This window comes from Puma concolor, chromosome B1 (genome assembly GCF_028749965.1).
Source record: "Puma concolor isolate L17-30 chromosome B1, mPumCon1.1.hap2, whole genome shotgun sequence".
Lineage (NCBI taxonomy): Eukaryota > Metazoa > Chordata > Mammalia > Carnivora > Felidae > Puma > Puma concolor.
Window position 1 is genome coordinate 64,881,983 of NC_141670.1, and position 25,650 is coordinate 64,907,632.

At 35.3% G+C, this 25,650-nt stretch overlaps 1 protein-coding gene across 8 annotated transcripts in view; it reads left to right on the forward strand.

The window, feature by feature from the left end:
* MARCHF1 (membrane associated ring-CH-type finger 1) overlaps positions 1–25,650 on the forward strand; it is an 892,783-nt gene that overhangs the window by 383,141 nt on the left and 483,992 nt on the right. For 4 of the 8 annotated variants that reach the window (XM_086703934.1, XM_086703941.1, XM_086703943.1 and 1 more), the window contains exon 3: positions 16,593–16,801. The exons of 2 other annotated variants lie outside the window; for them this stretch is intronic. Coding sequence is in view for 1 of the 6 variants with exons in the window: in XM_086703941.1 (XP_086560067.1) it covers positions 16,703–16,801 (99 nt within the window). In the remaining 5 variants the exon portion in view is untranslated. Of the gene's footprint in view, positions 1–16,074; positions 16,355–16,592; positions 16,802–25,650 lie in introns of those variants that run through there. 2 more of the 8 variants (XM_086703936.1, XM_086703937.1) reach the window with 2 other exon arrangements.

Here is a 25,650-nt window from a genome sequence, read left to right on the forward strand (position 1 = left end):
ATTTTTATAAAATATGAATATATATATTTATATATAAATTTATATATATACGTTATAAATTCTAAAATGTTTGCTTTTAACAATTGACGTTTAAATACAAGTTTAAATGAGACAAAACATGTCTTTTATAGTTACTGACATATTTACTATTTCTGGAATTCATCATGCCTTTGTGTGGGTACAGATTTCCATCTGGTGACACTTTCCTTTGGCCTAAAGAACTTTCTTTGACATTTCTTGTAATGCAGAATTGTTACCATAGATTTTCTAAGTTATTATTTGTGCAAAAATTGTCTTATATTCATTTTGGAAGCATATTTTCTTTGGTATTTAATTTGGCCTTGACAGTTTTTTTTTTTTCCTCCCAGATGGACTAAAGAGAATTTGGCATAATCCTTATTTTTCTTCTCTCATATTAGCAGGTCTTTTTCTCTTCAGCATTATTTAAGATTTTCTTTTAAAGGGTTTCAGAAATCTGAATTTGGTGTGTCTGGGTCTGATTTTCTTTATATGTCCTCAGTTTGTGGTTTCATAAGTTTCTTGAATTTGTGAATATAATTCTCATAAACTTTGGACAAATTTTGACCATTTGTTTTTTGCAATATAATGTCTGCTCCCTCCTCTTCTCTTCCCTTCTGGCCTTCCAGTTGCATGAGTGTTCAGCTGCTTGGTTTTCTCCCATATTTCACTCCTTCTTGGTCTATTAGTTTTCAGTCTTTCCCTCTACCCCCTTTGCTACAGTTTGGATAATTTTTTTGTTGTTATGTCTTCAGGTTTATTTATGTTTTACTATAATGTCTACTTTGATTTTAAATCTATTAGTGAATTTTCCTTTCAGATATTGTATTTTTTATATTTAGAAGTTCCATTTTTTTTTTTATTCAAATTTCTTTTCTCCTACCTTTATGGTTTCCTTTCAGCCAATTTAATTCTGACTCTGAATAATATTTTGCTGTTTCTTTATATGTCTAGTCATGGTTTAGTTAATATCAGATATTCTGAATATTCCATTCTGGAGAATCTGGATTTTGCTATCTTCCTTTAAAAAGTACAAAAAGTTGTTTTGGCAAAGAGTTAATTTACTTGAGTTTACTTTGTTCCTCTAGAGTCTGGTGTTTAAGCTCTATTTAGTAGAATTTACTTTAAGGTATAATTGGACATTATCCATTAGCTGAATATCCCATGATTCCATTAGCTCTGTCATCTCTCACTTGCTAGATCTTGAACCCTGTGTAAATTCTGGGATTTGTTTGGTTTATAGCTCTGAGGTAGTTCTTTTTTCCTTCCTTCATCTTGTGGGGTTTCATCTCACAAACATACAGTTAGACTTACGGGGACCTTTATACAGATTTCTAGAACTCTTTCTCTACAGGTACTTTCTTCCTGATTCTTTGCTTCAAAAATTCTAGTTATCTCAATTTCCCTACACTTCAATCTCTGTATTATTCAGTAAGATAAACAACCATTTTTATGTTTTTGTTCTTCTGTGTACCAGAGTTCAGAAATTGCATCTAGGGAGAAAATGAGAAAATTATAGAAATCATCTCGTTGTTTCCCCCCTTTTCAGGAATCATGTGTCTCTGCTGCCTGGATGTCCAATGACTAGAAACATTTGTATAAGGATTTTTTCCAGTTTAATATTTCTTCACAGTTCTTTATATTTATACAGTGGGAAAGAAAGCCTCAGAGCAATGGAGGAAGAAATCTCCCTACTTTTACTGTTTCCTTCCTGGTACTGTCTACCTTCTTTCTTATGCCATGAGGATTTTATGATTTCCATTCTCTGTCTAGGTATTTATAATTTAACTTTTCTTGAGTGCTGAGAATGTTTCATGATCTATGTGCTTTACACATATCATATAATCTAACCACATGCTTTTTAACTCTGTATGTATTAGCCTCAAATAAAGTTTTTAAATGTTTTACTTTTTTTAATGTTTATTTGAGAGAGAGAGAGAGAAAGAGAGAACAAGCATGTGACCACATGTGTGGGAGCAGGGGAGAGGTAGAGAGAGAGAGGGAGACAGAGGATCCGAAGTAGACTCCGCACTGATAGCAGAGAGCCCGATGCGGGTATGAACTCAAAAACCATGAGATCATGACTTGAGCTGAAGTCTGACACTTAACCAACTGTGCCACCCAGGTGCCCCTATTAGATGTTTTTCTAGTATTCTTCTCATATAAACTTTTACCTAACAGCAGGTGGTTGTCTTTATTTAAAAGCAAATTAAGGGATAAAATATATATTAGCTACTTTTAAAAATTAACCTCTTCTTTAATAGAAAAGATAGATTATTGGACAGTATGATTGTGTATGCTTTCAACTGTGTTCTTAAGCAGAAATTTTATGTGGTAATTTTAATAGGGCCTAAATTGCCATCACTGTCTTTCTTACTTATTTGCTAATTGTAGCTATTTTTGGATGAATTTTGTGTAATTGCAGCCTCTTCTACAACAAATGAAAAATCATCAGTTAATTTTAAATTATAAACACAGATCTATGTTTTTATTACTTTATTATGCTGGTGCTATTCTCTCTATAATAGTAAACATTTTGGTAGATAGTTGTTCTTCTATGAAGGAAGAGATATCAAATTGAAAATTATGAAAAATGTTTATAATGAAATCATAGTTCAGATTGCATTTTCTTTTTGAGCCAACTATCAATATTTGCCAATTGTGTGGTCTGGTAATAAGTACCTCTTAATATTCTATTCAAGTGCTCTTTCTTCTTCAGTGTAACCTCTGAAGGAACTAAAATTAAGTATTCTATCCAAATAAGACATTGTATAAACAAATACTCTAGCCCAAATAATACAGTTTCATCTTTTAAAGTATTTTAGACAATGTTGTTCAGTTTCTGTGTGTTTGTGTGTGCGCCTGTCTGTATGTCTGTCTCGCTTTCCTTATAAATTTATGTTCACTGAATGTTTTATTTAATTTACCTGCCAATTCCTGCAGAGCTCTTAGGGTAGTAGATTAAGTTTGTTTTATAAAATTTAGGTACTACTTACTATTATTTGGCATCCCTGGTGACTGCCATCTGTGAACATTTTCAGGAAATAATCTCTTGCCGAACACTTATCTTTTCGTTTCAATGATTTAAAATCCTGCATAAAAGCAGTTTAGAACCTCTGCATTTCAATTATTCTTTCAACAAGTTATATATATATATATATATATATATATATATATAATTTATTGTCAAATTGGCTAACATATGGTGTGTACAGTGTGCTTTTGGTTTTGGGGGTAGATCCTCGTGGTTCATCGCTTACATACAACACCCAGTGCTCGCCTCACAACAACAGCAACGTGGATGGAACTGGAAGGTATAATACTGAGTTAAATAAGTCAGTCTTTCAACCAGTTTAAAGTTAATTTTCTGGACTCTGACCTACTAGTACTCCACCGATTCCACATTCTTCAAGAGATGTCCAAAAAGTATAGGAGCTTGTGATAGATGTACTCATTTTGCCCACTAATATGGAAGCAAAAACATTATTAGAGTGCATTGAACTGGGTGTCTATTAATGAAGTTTTAAGAGCAATCATTGACTGTTTGACTTTGTGGAATGGCTGCAAGGACAGCATAATAGAGTACCATGAGGAATCTGATGGGCACCTCACACAATCAATATTGTAGTTTTTGTGTATTCTATCAATCAGTCCTTTCTATTAACATGTTGTTTTAAAGGTGCTTGGTGTCAGGTGGAGTTAAATTTAGTCTTAAGTCAGTCATTGACTACGTATAGAAACTTGACCCAATCATAGCTTTTAGAGCCTTAGTTCCTTTGTCTTTTAAATAGAGATAATAATTCTGCCTAGAAAAATTATGATGAGAGCCAAATTGGGTAATATATATGTGTAGTGCCTGATACATTATTTGGCAGGTTGACATTGGTAGATGTCTCAACAAATAGTAATTGCTATTTCATCATCATTATTTTCTACACTATAACTCAAATTTGTAATAATGACACTGAGCTACTGCAACTCTCTGATCATGAGAAGTTACACTGTATAAAACTATAGTTTGGATGTAAAAGTGTATGCTATTAAAATTCTTGGTTTTTAAAAAGTGTTACTCATTTTAACATACATGTTTCTACTTATTCAACAGGTAGAAATACCTCTCTTTACATACAAGATACTGGGTTTTACTGTGTATTTAGATGCTTTTTTATTAGAGTTTGAAGGAATATACCCAAGTATTTTTTAGGAAATTTAATTTTTAGGAATTTAATCATTCCTATTCTTTTAAATATAAGTGCATTTTTTATGTTGGAAACATTTATTATATAATTTTAAACTTCAGATATGTGGTTAACTCTTACATAGTGCTTACTCCATTACAGTCCATGTGCCGAGTTTATAGGCATCATCTCATTTATTTAATTTAACATAGTATTCCTGTGTTAAGAATTAATGCTGTTTATAGAAAAGAAAATGAAAAAAAAAACTCAGAATCTTATTGGCTTAGGAAATTGAAAACTCTAGACAATTATTAATACTGTTAAAAATAAAGAAATTATTTGAATGATTATTATAGTGTCCTAAGCTGTTAGATTTTGGAGATCTAATCATGAATATAGATAGTATCCTATAGAAAATGATATACCTCTGATAAATCTTTTGATTTATTCTTCTCAGGAAGTAGTTACAATAATATTCTTAAATATTCAGTAACCCACTTTCAAATATTTTATAGTATTTCATACTTCATTTTACACACTTTAATCTTTTAAATAAATGTCTCTTCTCTTTGAAATTTTCTTATAGTAATAACTTTTTTTTTAAAGTTTACAAAGTCTTTAGTACTTCAAAGTTAACTATATTAGGAAACTGTCCCATTATTTTTGCCTCCTTTTGGAGCTTTTACATGCAGAGTTCATGTGTGTATGTGTGTTTAAGTCAATCACTTCAGTTATAAAGAGTGTGTGATTGACAAGCAATATAGTCAATAACTAGACAGGTAAATTCTTTATATTTGTCGCCACAAGCTGATGACTTAAATGTTCTGTGGTAAGATCTAACCTCTTATTTCCTGTGCTTTTCTCTTTAATTTTTTCTGCTACCCTGTATAGTAAGTCATCAACAGCAGCTGACTCTCTGCCTATTAATACCAAACCTTACTTTAATAAAGTAAATGGTATCATAATGTTAATATTTTTACACAAGGAATAATCTTACATACTAAGGATAAACAAAATCTGATGTCACAGAATCCCCACTTAAAAGATACTTCAGAAGGTATTGAATCCAGGTTTTGTTGTTGTTTTTATTTTATTTTATTTTATTTTATTTTTTTGACACACAACGTTGTATCAGTTTCAGGTATTCACCTTCTCTATACATTATGCTATACTCAACACAAGTTCAGTCTTTAAAAAAAAATTACATTTATTTGTGGATTGTCCCAATAAGTAGTTGTGCATCCCCTATTTGAACATTAATGTTTAAACTGAAAGAATAGAGTTTTTAAATTTAAAAAAATTGCTAGTTTTTATTTTCAGAGATCTAGTTGTCATAACTTTTTTTCTTGTAATGACTCAGATGGACCTCTAATTGACAAAATATATTCAAGAACACATGTTCCATTGTTTCGAAATAAACCTGGCTTGCAAATTAAATTTGACCATTTACCACTCCTCCCATCCTTTTTTCTAGCTCCTTCAAGCCCCTAGATTCACACATAAGGGAACACACAGAATGCAGACATTGGTATGTACTCTTCATTCTCAGGCTACTTTCTAAACTGCTTTTTTCTGCTCTTTGTTTTTACTACACCATCCTTGGTTTTCTCTTTCCATCCTTAGCTATTTCCCTTGGACTTGATGCCCATTGCTAGTATCTAGAGCCCTGGCTCTCATTGATGGTTATTCTCATTTACTAAAAACACATGCCATCTTAGAATCCAATAGTTACTCCTCTTCTCCTAAGGCTGTATCCTCAGAACCCTCTGCTTCACCTGGTCCTTTATCAGCACCCACATATTTTGTATCATGCCTCATAGGCTTTCTTTTTTTTGCCTCTCCTGTGGGTCATTTTCTAGTTGAGCCACACCTGCATGCCTACAGAAGCCTAGAATTTTATTGGAATATAATTTTCATTTTCCTGGCTCCCTGAGTATCATGTGTTTCTTGAGGCTCAGGTTTCAGCAAATAGCTTTGTAACTTTTGTACACCCATCATTTGTTTCCCACCAGAAAGTGTTTCTAGCCTGAAGAAAACTTCACCAGATTTGATGAGCATATTGCATGAGTTAAAAACAAGGATAGTTGAGTTTTTCTTTTTTGTTCTAATTCTTTTACTCAGCATTTGGAATGTAGAAACGTAAGTTATCCTTATGGAGATTACTTTCTTTTCTTTTTTTTTTTAAAAATTTTTTTTTCAACGTTTATTTATTTTTGGGACAGAGAGAGACAGAGCATGAACGGGGGAGGGGCAGAGAGAGAGGGAGACACAGAATCGGAAACAGGCTCCAGGCTCTGAGCCATCAGCCCAGAGCCTGACGCGGGGCTCGAACTCACGGACCGCGAGATCGTGACCTGGCTGAAGTCGGACGCTTAACCGACTGCGCCACCTAGGCGCCCCTTCTTTTTTTTTTTCTGGAAAGAAATCATACCTCTCTTAGCTACCTGACTATGGAGCAGGTAATGTTTAACCAAAACTGCTTTAATTCGTCAAAAAGTTTTAACTATAAACAGTGAAATGAGTTAAGGTTTCAGTTGTTCCTTATTTTCCATTAGTATTAATTTTATAATGGTAAATTTTTTTTTTAATTTTTTTTTTTCCAACGTTTATTTATTTTTGGGACAGAGAGAGACAGAGCATGAACGGGGGAGGGGCAGAGAGAGAGGGAGACACAGAATCGGAAACAGGCTCCAGGCTCTGAGCCATCAGCCCAGAGCCTGACGCGGGGCTCGAACTCACAGACCGCGAGATCGTGACCTGGCTGAAGTTGGACGCTTAACCGACTGCGCCACCCAGGCGCCCCTATAATGGTAAATTAAATGTTGATATAATATGTAATTCATATCAGAAAATAAATTAGAACATAACATTAATTTTAAAAATAACAGTATATGCAAAGGGAATATTTAGTGAATTTAGCACACTCCCCCCACCCCCCTGCCCTCCCGGGACCATTGTATTTAACTACTCTAAGTTAATGAATAACTCATTTCTTATTTTATTTAGTTATTTCTAAAAGTCTGCCAGAAACACGCATGCTGGTTTAAAGAATAGGATAAAAGCAATTTTCTTCTCAAAAGGATCAAGAGACAGTGTCCTATACTCATTGGTTTCTTAAAGTACATTGTTCAATTGGGATTATAGCCAGTTATTTTTTAGTAGCTCACTAAAAGTGTATTACTCACACACATTTAGGAGAGGGTTAATAGTAAAAATGGTTGAAGAACCTGTCTATAGGAATGAATGAATTCGTTTTCTAGGACTATTGTAACAAAGTACCCAAAACTGGATGGCTTAAATCACAGAAATTTATTGTCTCACTGTTCTGAGGCCAGAAGTCGAAGATCAAAGTCAGTAGTGCCCTGTTTCTTCTGAAAGCATTAAGGAAGCATCTGTGGCAGGCCCTAGCTTTTGGTAGTGCCTTGACTTGTGGTAGTATAACTTCAAATTTCACATAACAGTCTCCCTGTATGTACATCTGTCTCTGTTTTCAAACATCCCCCTGTTTTTTTTTTGGAGGACATCAGTTGTCCTGGATTGGGGCCCATATTTTTTTTTTAAATAATTTTTTTCTTCAACGTTTATTTATTTTTTGGGACAGAGAGAGACAGAGCATGAACGGGGGAGGGGCAGAGAGAGAGACACAGAATCGGAAACAGGCTCCAGGCTCTGAGCCATCAGCCCAGAGCCCGACGCGGGGCTCAAACTCCCGGACCGCGAAATCGTGACCTGGCTGAAGTCGGACGCTTAACCGACTGCGCCACCCAGGCGCCCCCGGATTGGGGCCCATATTAATGACCTCATGTTATATTGATGGCATCTTTAAAGACTTTTCTCCAAAAAAATAATAAGGTACTGAGGATTAGGACTCTAATATGTATTTTTGGGAAGACATAATTCAACCCATTATATAGGAAGTAGTACAGCTTATTGAAAAGAAGTTATATTAAATTCTTATGGGACTTCTTGTCCTATTTTAAAAAATCTTCAAGGAATATACTTGCTTGTTTAAACAAGAATAAGAATAAGCGGAGTGCCTGGGTGGCTCAGTAGGTTAAGCATCTGACTCTTGATTTCAGCTCAGGTCATGATCATGAGTTCAAGCTCCACATAAGGCTCTGTGCTGATTGTGCAGAGTCTGTTTGGGATTCTCTCTCCCTGTCTCTCTGCCCCTCTGCCCACTTGTTTTCTCTCTCTTTTTCTCTTTCTCAAAATAAACTTTAAAAATAGGAATAAGCAATTTTGTTCTCAAAAGATCAAGAGATAGTTTTGTATATTTGATGGTCTCATAAAATATATTGTTCAATTTGGACTATACCCATTTATATCTTAGATTCTATTATTTTGGACAAAAAAAACCCCAAATTTTTAAGCTGTAAAAACATGGAAATTAGTGGTCACATATTATTTAAGGTAGCCTATTTTCTATATTATAAAATCTTTAGTATATAAAACTGTTCAGTTAAGTGGGTAAATAAAATTTAATTTTAAAAGTTAGAAAATATATTGGATTAGTTTTGTCAAAATATCGTAATTTCCAAGTTCTATTTTTAAATTAAAAACAGTGTAATATTTTTTACATTTGCATGAGAAAAATTCTGAATGAAATAAGATAGATCTGTGTGGATGTGATAGGACCACTCTGAATTGAAGATATTCTTTATAGGGGAAATGTTGTGTTGGGGTTGGCTAAAAGTGTATGTATGTATATCTTTAAATAACTTATGAAAACCAATATTGTTGTAGTCAATTTCACCTTCATCCTCTCAGTGATATTAGATGATGTTTTGACTATGACCATACATGGCTATCTTAAAAATGAATCAGATTGCTCACGTCTGCTGATTATTTTAAAACTTTAGAGAGATGGCATATTTAGAGAGAAAATACAGCATATAATCTTATAGTAATAATTCTGTTATTACGAAAATCTGCCAGATATAAAAGCAGAATATATAGATTTACTTTCTGAATTTGACCCATCATTTCTTACATGACTTTCCAAAGTACTAATTTTATTGTCAAAAGAATCATTTGTCCTAAATATAACTTACTCTGAAAACATTAATAACTTTAGGTTAATGATACTTGACATTTTTTCATAAACAGTGGGTCATGAGAGAAAAAAGGAAAAAGCTAGATAGTCCTCAAATAATAATTACTCCTTGAATAATAAAAAAAAAATCAGATCTTTCAGAAGCTAAAAAAAAAAAAAAAAGCAACCTTTAGTAAAAGAGGTTTCCAAAGAGAAGGTACATGTAATTCCCAATTATACCTACACAAAGTATTTCTTTCAGAATAGCTAAGAGTGAGAAAACAAATGCATAATATACATAAATAAATGTATTTATTACATAGCTTGTTTTTACTTTTTAAAAATTTTTTTTTTGTTTTTTGAGAGAGAGCATAAATATGGGAGAGGCAGAGAGAGAAGGAGACAGGATCTGAAGCAGGATCCGTGCTGAGAGGCTGCGGGCACAGAGCCCGATGTGGGGCTCCAGCTCACACATAGGGAGACCATGACCTGAGCTGAAGTCGGAAGCTCAACCGACTGAGCCACCCAGGCGCCCCTTATTTTTATTTTAAAACATATCTAAGCTTTATATTCATCAGGTTGGTTCAGATCATACAAAAGGGCAAGGAGTCTCTGTGAATCAGGAAATTGTTCTGCATTAACTCAGCCATCAAAGAGTCTGCGCTTACATTAAAACATTCAGTCTACTGGGACTTAATTTGGTCATGTCTGAAATGGTAGGGTGTTTTCTGATTTTTCTTTTAAATATAAAATTCTATGATTCTGTTTTGTACTTAAACTCAATAGACTAGTAAGATAAATTTATTAATAGGGAATACAGATTATATTTGAGCAGATACATATAGTTTTATGTCTGGACTTAGATTTTAGGTAGGAATCCAAAGTAATGTCATTGGTTTTGTGTTTTTGTGTACATGCTTGTGTGCATGCATGTGTGCTTGTGTATATGTGTGTGTGTGTTTTCTTCATTAGGATTGTCAGAGCCAGTTCTCCTTTGCTTAATATCTTAAAACCATACAAGAAACGAAGAGACACTTAATAAATTTGCTCTTTAATTTTCTGATGCACTGTCAGAATTTTGATGCGAATGAGGAGAAACCACTATTTTTTTCTTTAAGTTGTTGAAAGGCTGAGAGGAGCTGTGCTGCCAGGCTCTGAGAAGCCTGGGGTTCATGAGACCCACCCCGGGAGACACTGACAGTAGAGTTCCAGAATATGGAAGGTGAGGGAGAGCACTGCTTTGTGTGAGAACACCATGTCCCCCACCCCCCATCCTTCCTAGGAGATAAGGGTTCCGAAGCAGGTGACTTGAATACCCTCTCCCGTGACTCAAAATTCCCCATACATGCCAATCCATCCTTCTGGAATGACTGCTTCGTATTTTCTGAAGATGTGTGAAGAAATCGATACTTATCCTAAGAGCATTATTTGTTCCTATTTGCTTTTTGTTCAGTCAGCTGTACTAGTATTTTGAAAGTCATAGAGAACATTAACAAAAATTAACTATATATTTACATATTTGGAGAGTAAGGCTGTTTAGCTTTATTTGCCAAAATAAGTCCATTTGTTTTTTGACAAAATCTTAATTTAATTTGTCTAGCCAATAAAGTAAAATACAGCATACAAATTTTTACTTTAATCCTAAATTGTGTCCACAAAGCTAATTAAGTATTAATGTATGCTTATCGTCCTTGGATATTTTTATTACTTCTAACATGTCAGTTTTTTTAGAGAATTGACAAAATTATTTTTTTCTTCCCCTCAACAAAATAGAAGTTAGTGAGGAGATTGTGTTTCTGATGAGACTCTTTTGTCATGAGCATAATATGAAAATACTGGCTAGTACAACTGACTATTTCAGTGTCTGCTTTAATTATCACACATTTTATGTGACTGTGAGGATTGTTATTGAGTCTCCAAAAGACTGAAATAAATTACTTGCCTCTACTGTAGACTGCTTTAACCTCAGAAAACAGATGTGTCCAAAATTAGGACGAATAGTTTCCAGAGAATAAAATCAAAGACCTTGAAAGTTCATCTGATCCATCATCCTATGTTCAGTAAAGGTTGATCGTCCAGTTGCTTCTGAAAAGTCTTCAGGGACAGAATTTTTCTGCATTAAGTGGATGTTCTTCTAATTATAAAAGATGCTTGTACATGCCAAATATAATCACAATTGGATTTCAACAATCAGAAAAAACCCAGGAAACCACATCAATTTAGAAATGTGTCATTACATTGCATATTTTTTATAAACCCAGAACCAGAAATTTTAATTATTTTTGTTTTTATTTTTTCTTTTGTTATTCCCATTGATCTTGTTGTGCTTGGTTGATATTTTCCCTAACTCTACATAACTCTACATAAGTATATGCTTTATCAGTTCCCCAGTAAAAATAGCTTTTTAACCTAAGCTTTTCCTCCCTCTCTTCTATGAAATACAAACTATGCCATGATATCTTGCTCATATAGTCTTCCTTTAACGACAGTGGCCATCAGGTGCACTGTACAATGGCAGGTTGAAAACCCATTTGATCAATAGGGATGTGTTATGAAATATCCTTCCCCCAACACAGAATGCCTTGTTTCCATTTTCAGAATTCATTTAAGGTTCTTATCTTTATTACTTATATGACCTCTGTTAGTGCATTTATAACTCAGATATTGGTTTGCATAGACCTGTGCTTTCCTCCAGCCCTTGGCCTGATTTTTTTCCCCTTTCCCTTCCCAAGTTTCAATCAATGACACATTCTAATGACCATACATACATGGCTTAAACCAATTGATAACCTTAAACAAATTTTCTTTGTTATTTAAATTAGTGTCCTGAACTTTCACATTCTAGTCTCACATTCATCTCTATGATCAAGTGACTAAATACCTTATTTCTGCTAAGCCCTAACCTGTTCCTCAACTGTTCCTTAAGATGAACTATTTAGACCTATGATGATTTTTTTGGTGTTCAAATCTTCTTTGAAGGTTTATATATTTATATATTATGTGTGTATATATATATATGATGTATATATATATATATGATGTATATATATATGATGTATATATATATGTTATATATATGATATATGTGTGTGTGTGGGTATATACACACATATATATATATGTGTGTGTATGTATATATATGTATATTTTTTTTAATTTTAGAGAGAGAGAGAGCTCATGAGTAGGGTTGATGGGCAGAGGGAGGGAGGGAGAGGGAGAGCGAGAGAGAGAGAGAGAGAGAGAGAGAGAGAGAGAGAGAGAATCTTCAGCAGGATCCACCCTCAGTGTGGAGCCCCATGTGAGGCTCGATCCCATGACCCTGGGATCATGACCTGAGCTAAAATCAAGAGTCAGACACTCAAACTACTGAGCCACCGAGGTGCCCTGATACTTACATTTAATGTTTTATATTATGTTTCAAATATTGATTGTATTGTGCCATGTATTTTTCAAAGTGACTTACCTGTGTGAGTCATATCTCCTTAGTGACACAGCAAACTCCTTGAGTATCGAAATTTTCCTATATAATTGTATATATAACTTCCTGTTCCTTAATTCCTAGCATGGTTCAGAAAACAGATTATGCTCAACAAATGTTGAATTATTAGTCTGTCCAGTTTATATATCAGCAGATACTTACATGGTTCCTTGTCTGCCTAATACTGTGTTTCTTTTCTTGCTTAATTATAATAAAAATAAATCCTTTAGAGGCTCTTTTTTTTAAGCTGACAAAGATTGAAGTAGGTCTTACAGTGGAGAATCAGATGCATATTTTGTTCGGTTTTCCTTTTAAACTAGGGAAAACTTAAGTCATTGAAAACAAGGAGAAGCACCAAATTAGAATCTCTTAGGTAAAGCTGTAGTCCTAGCATTAGAATTACTAACTGCAAATGCCAAATTTAGTAGCAAGAGGCAGTAATTGAGGTGCTGTTCCTAGAGCCAGAGGGTTGAGAGCCACAGGGTAGAAGCAAAACAAATGTAATTGGGGCATGTGTATGAAATATTGTCCAGGTGGAGCGTGAATGTTCCAAAATGGTTTCAACACTAATTAGAGTCAATAGTTTCCACAAAAATCAAGTTTGGAAATCTGGATCATGTATTGAGATTGTGTACATAGACACAAATTAGCTGAATGATTCCAGAATCCACAGCTCTTCTCTGGTAGCGTGGCCAGTGCCTGGTAGTGTTCTGTTGAATGCAGTGCTTCCTATTTGTTCCGTAGGGTTTAATTACCGCACAAGATGGACTGTGCTCCCATAGGAGAAATGCATTCCACTACAGTTTTTTTTGTTGTTGTTGTTTGTTTTTTGTTTTTTGTTTTTTTAGCTTTGGATCGTTACGTGATGAGTCATCCCAGAGAAACTCCATGCTTCTAGTTGGCAGAACACTTTGGGAACTGCTTTAAAGAAAGGTGTTAAATAAATCCAATCCAATATAACATCCAGTTTAGCTGATGTTATGTTCCAGTGTTCTAAGGCTGTGGAGTGACACAGAGTGGTAAAAGCCTTTTATTCCCCAATATTGTTTGAAAATTTTGAACGTTCCATTTATGGCAGTACCTAATACAGTACCAGCTAAATGTTTATTAAATATCCTGGTTATTAATTTTTCCTGTTATTTCTGAAGCATTTACTTGAAAAAGAAACATAGTGAAATCTTCCCTTGTTTAGTGTATAAAATGCTCTAGGAAGTAAATATCCTTTTCCTGAAATTTGATTTACATTCCAAATTTTAAGATAAAGCTAATTGAAATAACTCAACCACATAAATCAAATTAACTTGAAATTCAAATCTGATTTTTTAAAAATCTCAGAGCAAACAAAGGATAACCTCATATGCATAATGAGGTAAAGGATTAAGACAGACATTTAGTTAATTCAAGCTAAAAATCTCCTTTCCTGTAACTTCAATGAATATTTTAAGCAAAAGTACTAGAGTCTAAATTATCTGGAAAGCTGCCTTAGCTTTTCATGGAATTTCTTCATGGACGTAAACCCTGACAATATTACTTTTCTAAAAAGATTCATAATTTACATTTTAGTATTTGTCACACACCATTAAGTTTAGAGACTCCTATTTCCATCCTTCCATTAATTAAAATAGTCCTTCTAGACAGAGGGATTAATGGTTATTTTTAAAGTAAGGAAATACCCACCTCATAATTATAGGTCGCAAATGTGATCCTTAAGCCATAGCAATTTTTAAGCATTATCAATTTAACTTCAGACATGGCAATTTTGGAGGAGTTTAGCTTTTAGTCCCTTCATTAAAGCTTCTGTATTTAGCAAATATTCTCTGCAAACTAAGAGCGATGATGAGCAAAGGCCAGGGTTACGGCTACCTAACTCTCTTGTCTTTCGCTATTTTAAAGTAGAGATTTGTCACAAGGCAAACTTTAATTAGCTTATTGTTCTTAGGCTATTTTATTGCTATAGTGCACTGGTTCTTAAACTTGGTTTGTATCAGAATCATTGGTGATATTTTTAAGAATTGTCCACCTCAGATTCCCACTATTGCCCTACTGAACCCAACTGAATCTGTGGTAAAGTGAGTCTCAGGTATCTATGTTTTACAGAGTCTCCCAGATGAGCCTGATGGATAGTAGAGGTGAGGACAACTGCCAGCTCATGAGAGGGTGGCCAGTCAAAAAGAACTCACAGACCGAACTTGAAAGTACATTGGAGTATTTATTTCAGAAAATATTCAAATTAAAGTTTTTTACCAATATTTACAGTGATTATTGTTGGCTTAGTTTCCAGTGAGAGTAATTACCCTTTTTACTCTTATCCCTATTCTGAACTTATATTTAATTTTTATTTTAGAGACAGCATGAATATGAGCGGGGGAAGAGAGGCAAGGGAGGAGGAGAGAGAGAGGGAGGGAGGGAAAGAGAGAGGGGGAGGGAAGAGAGAGAGAGAGAGGGAGAGAATCCTAGGCAGGCTGCATGCTCAGCTCAGATCTTGACACAGGGCTCGATCCCATGGCCCTGGGGTCATGACCTGAGCTGAAGTCAAGAGTCAGACACTCAACTGACTGAGCCACCCTAGTGCCCCTCTATTATGAGTTGAAAGAAATACAAATATCACATCAAAATGACATTATTGTTGTGGAATACAAAACTAGTTAGAGATGAATCGTAGCTAGAAACTACTTTGAAGATCTCCTAGGTGATTGAGGAAAATTAGCAGTGTCCAAGGATACGTAAAAACAACCGATTTTCTGAATTTTGCTTCTTTTGGGGCAAAGAAACCCAAAAGACACTGAGAGATCTAATCTCTTCACAATGTCTGGAAAATATGAAGTGCATGTATCTAAGAGGAGAAAAGAAAATTCTGGCTTTTTAAAGAAAGAATAATGAATACCCTAACAAAGAGGAAATGATCATAGGGAAAGTGATTTTTAAAAGTTAGTGTATTTTGTGAATTCACTCTACTGAGAGATTGTATTTTTTTCAGAAATTTTGATGAACCATTTATTTTTTCCAAATTGTATTCACTGTTAAGAGGATAGTCACACCCTTAGCAGAGTCTGTTTCCTTTCTGGCAAAGCAAGAAGAGGCTACTACTGATTCTAACAAATACATTTCAGGGAGCACAGGAGCTGCAGTAAGGCTGAAATGGGCAGTGTTGCTCTGTGTCTCAGAATGATGATGCCTTCTCACTCCTGTTGCTGATGTCTTACTAACGAAGGTGCAGGGAATGGTTAACTCTCTTTTACAACCGGCCAAAGAAAGACATTTACACTTGCTCCCAGTCTCTGTCTCTGTCTTTTTCTCTCCCTTCTTACTTTTAAGCACCTTGTTCAATGATCTTCACTTCAAGGCAGATCCCTTGACCTAAGTAGATTACTGAGGATGCATGAAGGACACAGCCAGCTCGCCGTGCTTTTCAAGGAAGAGATTTGGCTCCAAATAGGACACTAAGCTTTTCAGCCTTCTGCTTATTTACCTAGTCAGCAGGATGCAATGTCTCTGGGTGCTTAGTGGACTCCTGGGGAATCAGAGGAGAAACAAAAGCAGAAGTGGCAGCCGCTGCAAATGTGGGAGTCTATGCCATTAAAGGAAGCAGTTGCTAATAAGGGCCTGTGAGACCTAGGTTTCCTTGGTTTCCATGACAGTTATTAGGTACCATAGAAATTGAATTGTCTCCCACAATGCTCTTAGGGGAGAGGGGGTGCTCCAGTGACAAAGCAGTGCAGTTATGACTTGCAGTAAATCGTCCTTTTGAGAATGCAACACTCCCTGGATTATTTGCTCTTGAATTTCTTCTAAACTCCCTTTCAGTGTGTTTGACATTTTGGCCAGAGACCCTGGCTTCTGCTGCACAGTGTCTCAAACACTATTTTTCCCCCTTTTTGTTTAGAACTGAGCTTGGCAAAGCAAGGATATGAACAATTGTGCAGGTGGGCTACTCAGGGCGAGTGAAGAGATAAGGCATCCAATCAGGGACTGGAGTCCTGCAGCCCTGCCAGTATGCCCCTCCACCAGATTTCCGTAATCCCAGCACGGGAGACTGCCAGCAATGGGAGAAGTTCAGTGGGCAGAAACAAAGAGAAGAACAAGGAAGTCGAGGTAAGAGGAGGTTTGATTTGATAAAACAGGACAGCCAAGCCAACTGTAGCCAGGACTGTTCTTGGAGCCACAGGATATGGCTAAGGCTTAAGAGAAGCTGGCTCCCACTCTCAGTGCGTAGGAGTAGACTGGAAGAGAATCATTGCTGACTCACAGGCGCATATGAAATGTAACCTCTGTTTTCTGAATGAAGAAAGGAACCAAATCCATAAGGACACCTGGCTTATGGCTTGACAGATAGAAACTTCTGCCTCTTTTCCTAAACATCTGCAGAGTTGCTTTGAACTTTTATGGCTCATGGGGCACAACCCAGCTGTCCTGAGTGGCTGTGGACATGGCTGTCATCCATTTTCAGCCCCCGGGGCTGTTGGTGTTTGCTAATTTTGCTTACTGCCCATTAAACTAGAATGTGTGAAAATAACTTTCTTAACAAAGTGGCAGAGAAGCCAAAGATACGCCAGCTATGTCACTGATAGCACTAATTAAGATGACATTTCTCTGTCTCATACGACCTATTGCTCTCTCTATTCATTTGGAATGTATATGTGTATATTACCTTTGTTTGATATGTTTCATTTGCATTTTTTTCTTCACAAAAAAGCATTATTTGAAACTTACATGGGCTAGAGAAATAGATTATTCAACTTATCACATTTAGGCCTTATTTGCAGTGAAGTTTAGCTGCTGTTGTTCTAACTGCTTGAAAGATCAGATGCTGAGAACTTATTTCAAAGCTTTTTAAGAAAGAGATTGAGCAGGCTCCAGGATTTGGGTGAAAATAATGTAAATGTTGTTGTGCTCCCCTAAAAGGTACCTGGAGATAGGATACCAGAAACTATAATCCTCTTGTTTCTTTAACATAACTGTTGTTTAGACCTCAGGTCTTATTAATTTTGTAGAAAACGGTCTTTCCCCACCTCCAGTTCTGTGTGTCAGTCTTTTTTTCTCAAGAATAGGTGGTAGGGACAGAAGGCAGTGAAATAAAAACGAAACAAAGCAAAACAAACAAAGCAAATGGGAGTGAAGTGTCAAGAAGTGCCTTAGAGGAAGAGATCAATAAAGTCAAATGAGAAAAGACATTCTTAGCCTCTTTCTACTTTGTTTGAACTGATTTTGAAAATGTCATTGAAGAGCAGTGCAGTCTTGATGTGGCTAGAATTTGTACAGAACTTCAAGGGTTGGTCTAATTTAGCATGAGAAATACTTTTCCTTTAATTTAGTGATTTCCCTGTTCATAGGCACATTGGGTATTTCTGGAGTTTGTGAGAATGAAATATGTTTGTGAAGCGAGTAAACTTATTAGCTTAGTATTAATTGGAAATATTCCCCATAAAATTTTTCTTTCCTTTGACTTGGTAATGTGATTATTAGGACATCAAAGAACTGTCTCTCAAGTTTATTGGTGTGGGATGTGGAGTGAGGGGCACTGATCAGTTGTGAAAATGGATATGGAAATGCTAAAAGCAAGATTTATGAAAGTTATATATTACTCATTATCTGAGTTCTTTGATAGAATTGAAGATAATTTTGAAGGGAACTTCATAAGAAAATATTAGGTGGCAATTTTGATTGATATCCAGAATTATCAGTCTCTGAGTGATATTTGGAAATGAAAACACTGATTCAATTCCATGGGTTACCCTCCCTCACCCCCATTCCACACTTCACATTTTGTCACCACCAGAACTCTCCTGCTGCTGATGTCTGCTTGGCTATGAATCAGAGAAAGCTGGGATGGCTTACATGACTTTTGGAAAATATCAAACAAATTTGGTTTTTGGCATGTTAGAAATAATAATGAAATTATTCAACCCCCAAAATAGCTGGAATCTTTAGCCAGATATTGATGTTAAGCCACATCTTCAGATCCTTACAAACCTTTTAAAGAAGTATTCATTATGAGCCAACTGCATTTCTTTTGAAGGCAAATACACTTTATTATGTTACGGTGTGAGTCAGTGGGCATTCTTAAAGGAAAATAAGTGAATTATGAGAAAAAAGAAACTCTCAGCCAACATATTATTTTAAAAAGAGACATAATTCTTGGGATGCCTGGGTGGCTCAGTTAAGCGTCCGACTTCGGCTCAGGTCATGATCTCACGGACCCTGGGTTCAAGCCCCTCGTCGGGTTCTGCTTGCACTCTGTCTCTCAGAAATGAATAAACATTAAAATGTTTTTATTATTTATTTATTTTATTTTATTTATTTTTTAATGTTTATTCATGTTTTTTGAGGGACATAGCACAAGTTGGGGAGGGGCACAGAGAGAGGGAGACACAGAATCTGAAACAGGCTCCAGGCTCTGAGCTGTCAGTCCAGAGCCTGATGCGGGGCTCAAACTCACGAACTGTGAGATCATGACCTGAGCCTGAGTCAAACGCTCAACTGACTGAGCCACCCAGGCGTCCCAACATTAAAATGTTTTTAAAAGAGACATAATTCTGAGTATCAGAAAGGGAAGCACTTTTTACGTCTGAAATACATCTTGGTTTTCTTCAGGAGAGAGTTAAACTATGTTTGAAACATATTGTTAAATCTTATAGGGCATTAAATTGCTAAATACATAGTCCAAAAATTATAAATTGCATTTCAGGTGGATAGATTACATAGAATATATTCTGTGTGTTGGAAAGCAAGAAGAATATATTCAGGACAATATTTTCTGTAATTTCAAGTGTTGATTCTCTCTAAAGGAAGTTAAAACATCTTGTACGCAAAATGAACATTTCCTGATTGTTGAACAAATGAGACAGATCCTTGTTTGAAGCTTTCTTAATGTATTTTGCTTATCTTAGAGTTATCAAAATAATATATGCATACATGAGGAAAACAATCTAGTTTCAGAATTAAGAATTTACTGATTCAGGGGCACCTGGGTCGCTCAGTCAGTTAGGTGTCCAAGTCTTGATTTTGGTTCAGGTCATGATCTTGTGGTTAGTGAGTTTGAGCCCCACATCAGGCTCTGTGCTAACAGAACAGAGCCTGCTCCAGATTCTCTCGCTGTCTCCCTCTCTCTCTGCCCCTCTTCCACTTGTGTGCTCGTGCTCTCTCAAAATAAATAAAGAAACTTAAAAAAAAGGAAAAAAAAAAAAGAAAAAAATTGCTAATTAAAAGGTAAGCCAATTTAATTTGTTCCATTAGAAATTTAGAATCTCTTGAATATACAAATTTATTAACTTCACATCTAGTTTTTTTGTTTTATTTTAAGGCATATAAAGAAAAAAGGAAAATGTATAAACTATTTCTTAAATATGATTATAGTCCAGAAGATTTAAGCTATAAGAAGTAATTCACAGATTTAAGATTTTTAAAAAATTGTAAATCTAACTCTAGGCTTTGTAATCAATATACATGTTGACATATTTCATGTGGCATAGCACTGTAATTATTTATCTCTTTGGTTAATAACCCCAGAAGTACAAAAACTAAAATAACATACTATATCCATTTTGGATATAGTTGGTATTAATATTTAGGGTAAGGGGAAGGATGCATACTTATCTTCCAAAGATATCAGCTCTGGAGGTTGTTTAGACAATTAAAGGGGGATGCCTCAGATATGCATTCCAGAGACAACATTTTATTAGCACAACCAGAAATGATCAGTCTCTTATGAAGTGATGGATGAATCAAAGTAATAGAAGATTTATATATAATGTAGTTGGTCAAATTTATTAATTTATACCTGTATATAGATAGATAGGTAGATAGATAGATAGATATCTAGACATGGAATGCTTAAGTGCAAGCTCCAAGAAAGTTCTGGAAAGGAAATTAGTAATCAGATTTAACTTCATAGCATGGAATCAATGAGGGAAATTCAAATGTTTGGAGTGGGGTTAATTCATCTATATCTTCAAAAAGGCATGACCTTGAGAAAGCCATAGTGGAAGAGTCCTCTCTAAGGAGATTGCTAACTCCAGATCTCTCCAGCTGTCTTTCTCTAGTTGAGCACAAAGACTGACCAGTCTAGCTTCTTGAAATCTCGTTTGCCTAATTTTGTAAGTGGGCCACTTTGTTCCTGTTAATCCACTTTTCCCATCTTTTTTAGATGTGTTAACACCACTTCTTGGGCTGCAATTAATTCTCCTTAGGGATTTGGGCATATAGGACATCTGCCTCTTACAAGGGTAATCAAATTCTTAGATCTACGGGTAACTTTATTTCATACTGTATAACTGGAAATTAGGATGATTGTGCAAATTCCCATATTTAGTCAACTAGGATGTATTTTTTATAATTATTTAGGATTTATATGGAAATGTTTCTAAGCCCACTGAATTTTACATGTAGAAGTAAGCCAGGAATCATACCAAGGGTGTTCCTGCCACCTGCATTGCATGCTGCCATGCACTCCCGTCAGCACAGAGTCTGTACCTCAGATGACAGGAGTTTCATAAGACGAGAAAAGAGGCCATGAATGCTTTTCTTCTCACCTTTTCTCACTCACAAACTGACCATGTATGACAAACCAGGCTTTAGGTTTGAGGGGAAAAAGAAAAACACCTTTGATTATATGTACATTTTTTCTTTACTTTTTTCATGATTTTGATATTTTTCTTCTTCAATTTTTCCTTTCCTTTTAGAGTAGATTTCTTTAAAGAATGTTTCCTCTCCTCCCTCTTTCCTGAGGTGTCCCTTTCAAGATTTTCTACTTGCCTTTCCAGTGACATCCCCTGGGCCTCGTTTCCTCACTCAAAGTACCTGCTGATCTGGCTTCATGAACTTGAGTGAATTGAAAACAATATGGCTTTTTAATATACATTATTCTGAACATAGTAGACAATTGTTATCTATCTGGTGGATAGACTTATTAATTCTATTTTTAGTAGAAAATTGTGGAAGTTAAATACCATAGTTAATCTCAGGGCCAGAGATGTATTTGAGAAATCCAATTTCACACTTTATGTGTTTCTTTGTAATTAAGGTACCATAACCCTTTCACATTCTGTAAGCAGAATTTTTAGAATCAAAGGATCCCAGAATCAGAAAGTCTCTTAAAAATTCTTTATCTTAATGCCAAAAAAGAAACCGATAGAGAATAAATAACTTGCCAATATCACTTGATTAGTTAGATGTAAAGTTGGTACAAAAATACAAGCTTTCTGACTGCCAGTCTGCTGTCCTTTCTGTTATTACTGCATTTGGTGATTTCTTTTTCAAGGCATAAAATTATAGTACCAAAGATTAAAAGAATTCAGGTAATCCCTGTAGCTGCTAACCTCTGAATGGGGAAGTTTGGAGTTTTTGTTGTTATGTTTATTTGCTCATGATGCGTAAGGTTGGATGGGATATAAATGGGTCCTATTTACAGAATATAACTAGAGTTCATTTCATCAAAATTTAGAAAATAAGATAAAATTAAATAGTAATGGGCAGAATAGTTTAGTAGGGAGGACATGGACTGAGATTTGGCATACATGAAATGGAATCCTGAATCACTTTTCGGCCTTTTGGCTAAGATCAAGTGCAGTATGAAATCGAGTCCTGGCTTCACCAAAACCCTTTAAATTTGAGTAAGTCATTTAACCTCTCTAGCTTGTGCCCTGGAGAAAAAGTACATTTACTAGTAAATGTAGAAAAAAGTACATTTACTAGATCCCATTTAAAAAATAAAGTTATTTTATTTTCTTCTGTTATTCCTTTACTATGATCATCTGATCATTCTCCATTCTGGGCACATAAAGACCATGATTGTCTTCAAAGGTGTACTTGGCTCGGGAGGATAGGTCTGAGTACTGAGGACTCACCTTTAAGGATACCTGTTATCTCTGCTTCTTGAAAACCCCTTGAATAGACTTACTGTCTTCTTCTGGATGATTTGTATGAAAGCATGAGTTCTAGGTCTGAATATTGTGAGGGAAAAGATTGGAGTTTTAAGGCTGATCAGAGATACTACTGATACTAAAGCTGACTTGAAAATAGGCAGGACAGAGAAAGAAAAACGATGTTCTGAGTGATAAATGGATGAGCCACTGGATTAGTCCTTGCTTTAAACCAAACTTTGTTCAAAACCATGCAACTTTCCAATGAAGTGATTCAATTCCTTTATGGTTTGAACCAGTTTTTTGGTTGGATGTTATAACAGGATGCTAAACAGTTCTTTGCCAAAGGGTAGCTACAATAGTTTTCTTGTGTAGCAACTGACTTCTGAGCTTGGAAATAGCTGAGATCCAGGTAAAGTAATCTGAAACATTAATTTATGAATAAACTGTGCACATTTACCCAGAATGTCCTGTATTCACCAAATGAAATACATCTTTAGCAGATATGAATCTGACATTTTGGGGAGAATGCCAAGGAGTAAAAAGGCTAATTCTCTTTTCTTCAGAAGAGTACTTTCCAACTTCTGAGTCTCAATTGAATATTAGAGTCCCATGTGCTTATAGTGGATTCCATTGAGTATACTAATAGTATTGAAATAGTTTTATATAATGAAAACTGGTAAATTTCCATATTATTATTTGCTTTCAGCAATGAAATTACCATAATGCACATTATTTTTTCTTGTTTGAAACAGATGTTATGGGTAATTGCATTAATAAGTAAGACTGAATAACACATTTTATTGACAATTAAATGAAAACAGTAATTGCTGATACACCTTGAACAGTATTTAAATTTTTTTAATTTTTTTTTTCAATTTTTTTTTAAATTTGAATATAGTTGGCACACAATGTTACATTAGTTTCAGTTGTACAACAGAGTGATTGAACATTCTATATGTTATGTTACGCTCATGATGAGTGTAGCTACCATCTGTTGCCATGCAACTGGATTACAAGATCATTGACTATATTCCCTAGGCTGTGCCGTTTATTCTTACGAAGTATTCATTTTATGACCGGAAGTCTATACCTCCCACTCCCTTTCACCCATTTTGCATATCCACTCTCCACCATACCCCCACCCCTGCCTCTGGCAACCATCAGTTTCTTCTCTGAATTTACAGATTTGTTTCTGCTCTTTGTTTATTCATTTGTTAGGTAGGTTGATTGTTAACACTCCTCTCTGGTGTTCATTTAAAAAATGTATTATGAATTCCTGGCTGGTTGAATGAGACTCAGTGTGATCGTTGGGTCTGAAAGATTATTGATCGAAAATCTTTATATGGAGGTGTGTTAGAGCACGGGAGGACCAGGTAAAGCTACAGATGTTTAAGCAGGATTTTTAGAACTTGCCGATTAGTCAGCATTTAACTCAGTGTTTTGCAGCACTGACAGTGCCTACATGGATTTAGAATCCCTTAATTTGAGGTACTCCTGAAGGGAGAGGGATAGCAGTCTGAGTATTGCTTTCCCCCAGCTCATGCCTACGAGTATCACCCAAAGCCACTTGGAGCAGCCTTCATAACCTCCAGGTGAAGATGAGAAATGACATCTATTCGATACTCATTCTCTTTCCTGTCTCTGCAACTCTGTTAAATAATTGAAATAGGCGTGACATGAGGGTAGAGGTGGTGATAGGACTTTGCTCTTAAAAGAATGACAAGGAGATTGAAGAAAAGGACAGTGTTCCAGGGTGCTGGGTGTCTGACTGGGGCTTTCAGCCTCTCACATTTCACATTGATCATTCCATTCATCAGACCTTGCAAATCTGGATAAGGAAGGCGAAGAAAACAATTGCAGAGGGATCTCTTCCCCCAGCCACTGCCAAAGAATACAATACACATTCTCTCATACAAAGGAACATTTTGAATTCTTCAGGATTTGTATTTTTGATGTCAACTTCAGAGGGTTTCTTAGGGAAAACATTCTGGCACCAGTAAACTATTGCACATGCAATGACACTGCTGGGCACAGAAAATGAAACTCATGTTTGAGATACGGAGTAAAAAGATATTTGTTAGGTGAGGCTGCAGCTGTGTGTTCTCACAAATGACCAAATTCTTTATAGATAGTAATTATCCTTAACCTGTAAGCCTAAACAGGTTCACTCCTAAACAAGTTCCATAGGGCAGTGTATGGCTAGGAATGCTTAGTGTGTGAAAGTTATATGCTTAAGTTGTATAGACTTAGGTCCACGACACAGTTTGACTTTCCAGTTTTTTTTCAAAATTTTCAAGAGATTGTAAAATATGATAGAGATGTGTTAAATTTTACAAAGCTTTAGAAATGCAAATTCTATCAGTATGTTTTATTTTAATCTGAAACCACTTTCTATATGCCCATTTACTATGATACTACTACGATAGTTCATTCACATTTTGGAGGAAGTGATTTCTGCATAGCCAGTTACACACCAAAGGATTCACCTTTGATTGTTGATGTTAACCATCTAACTCAGGCATTTTGTTTGGCAGCCAGTGGGAGTATAATAGAAACTTCATGCCTTAGAATTAGAAGGAAACTCTTGCTTGTTAATTGATACTGCCTATGTTTAGAGCCAACAGAGTGAGGTAGTTAAAAGCATGTTGGGTTCAAATTTGAGCTTTGCCACTTCTTAGCTGTGAGACCTTGGTGAGATTACTTAACATCTGTGTCTGAGTCCCCTTATGTGTAAAATAGTGACAAATATGGAGACTACCTTATAGAGCTATGAAAATTAAAATAAGTTAATATTTCTAAAAATCAAGGAAGATTCATTGGGACAAAATAAACACCATTAAGTGCTTGATAAATAAAAGTGCTAAAGAAATCAATTCTCTATGTTCACTGTATTCTGATGAATATATTTTATTATTCATAGTGAACATGACTCATTAATTAATACTTTCCATTAATAATGAGGAAATATTTAAGTTGCATGGCATCATAGATGGAGCCTATTATAATAATAATGATTAAAAAAATAGAAAGCAAATTCATTGCTATTTGAAATTTGCCAATACTCTTGACCTCTACTTGTAC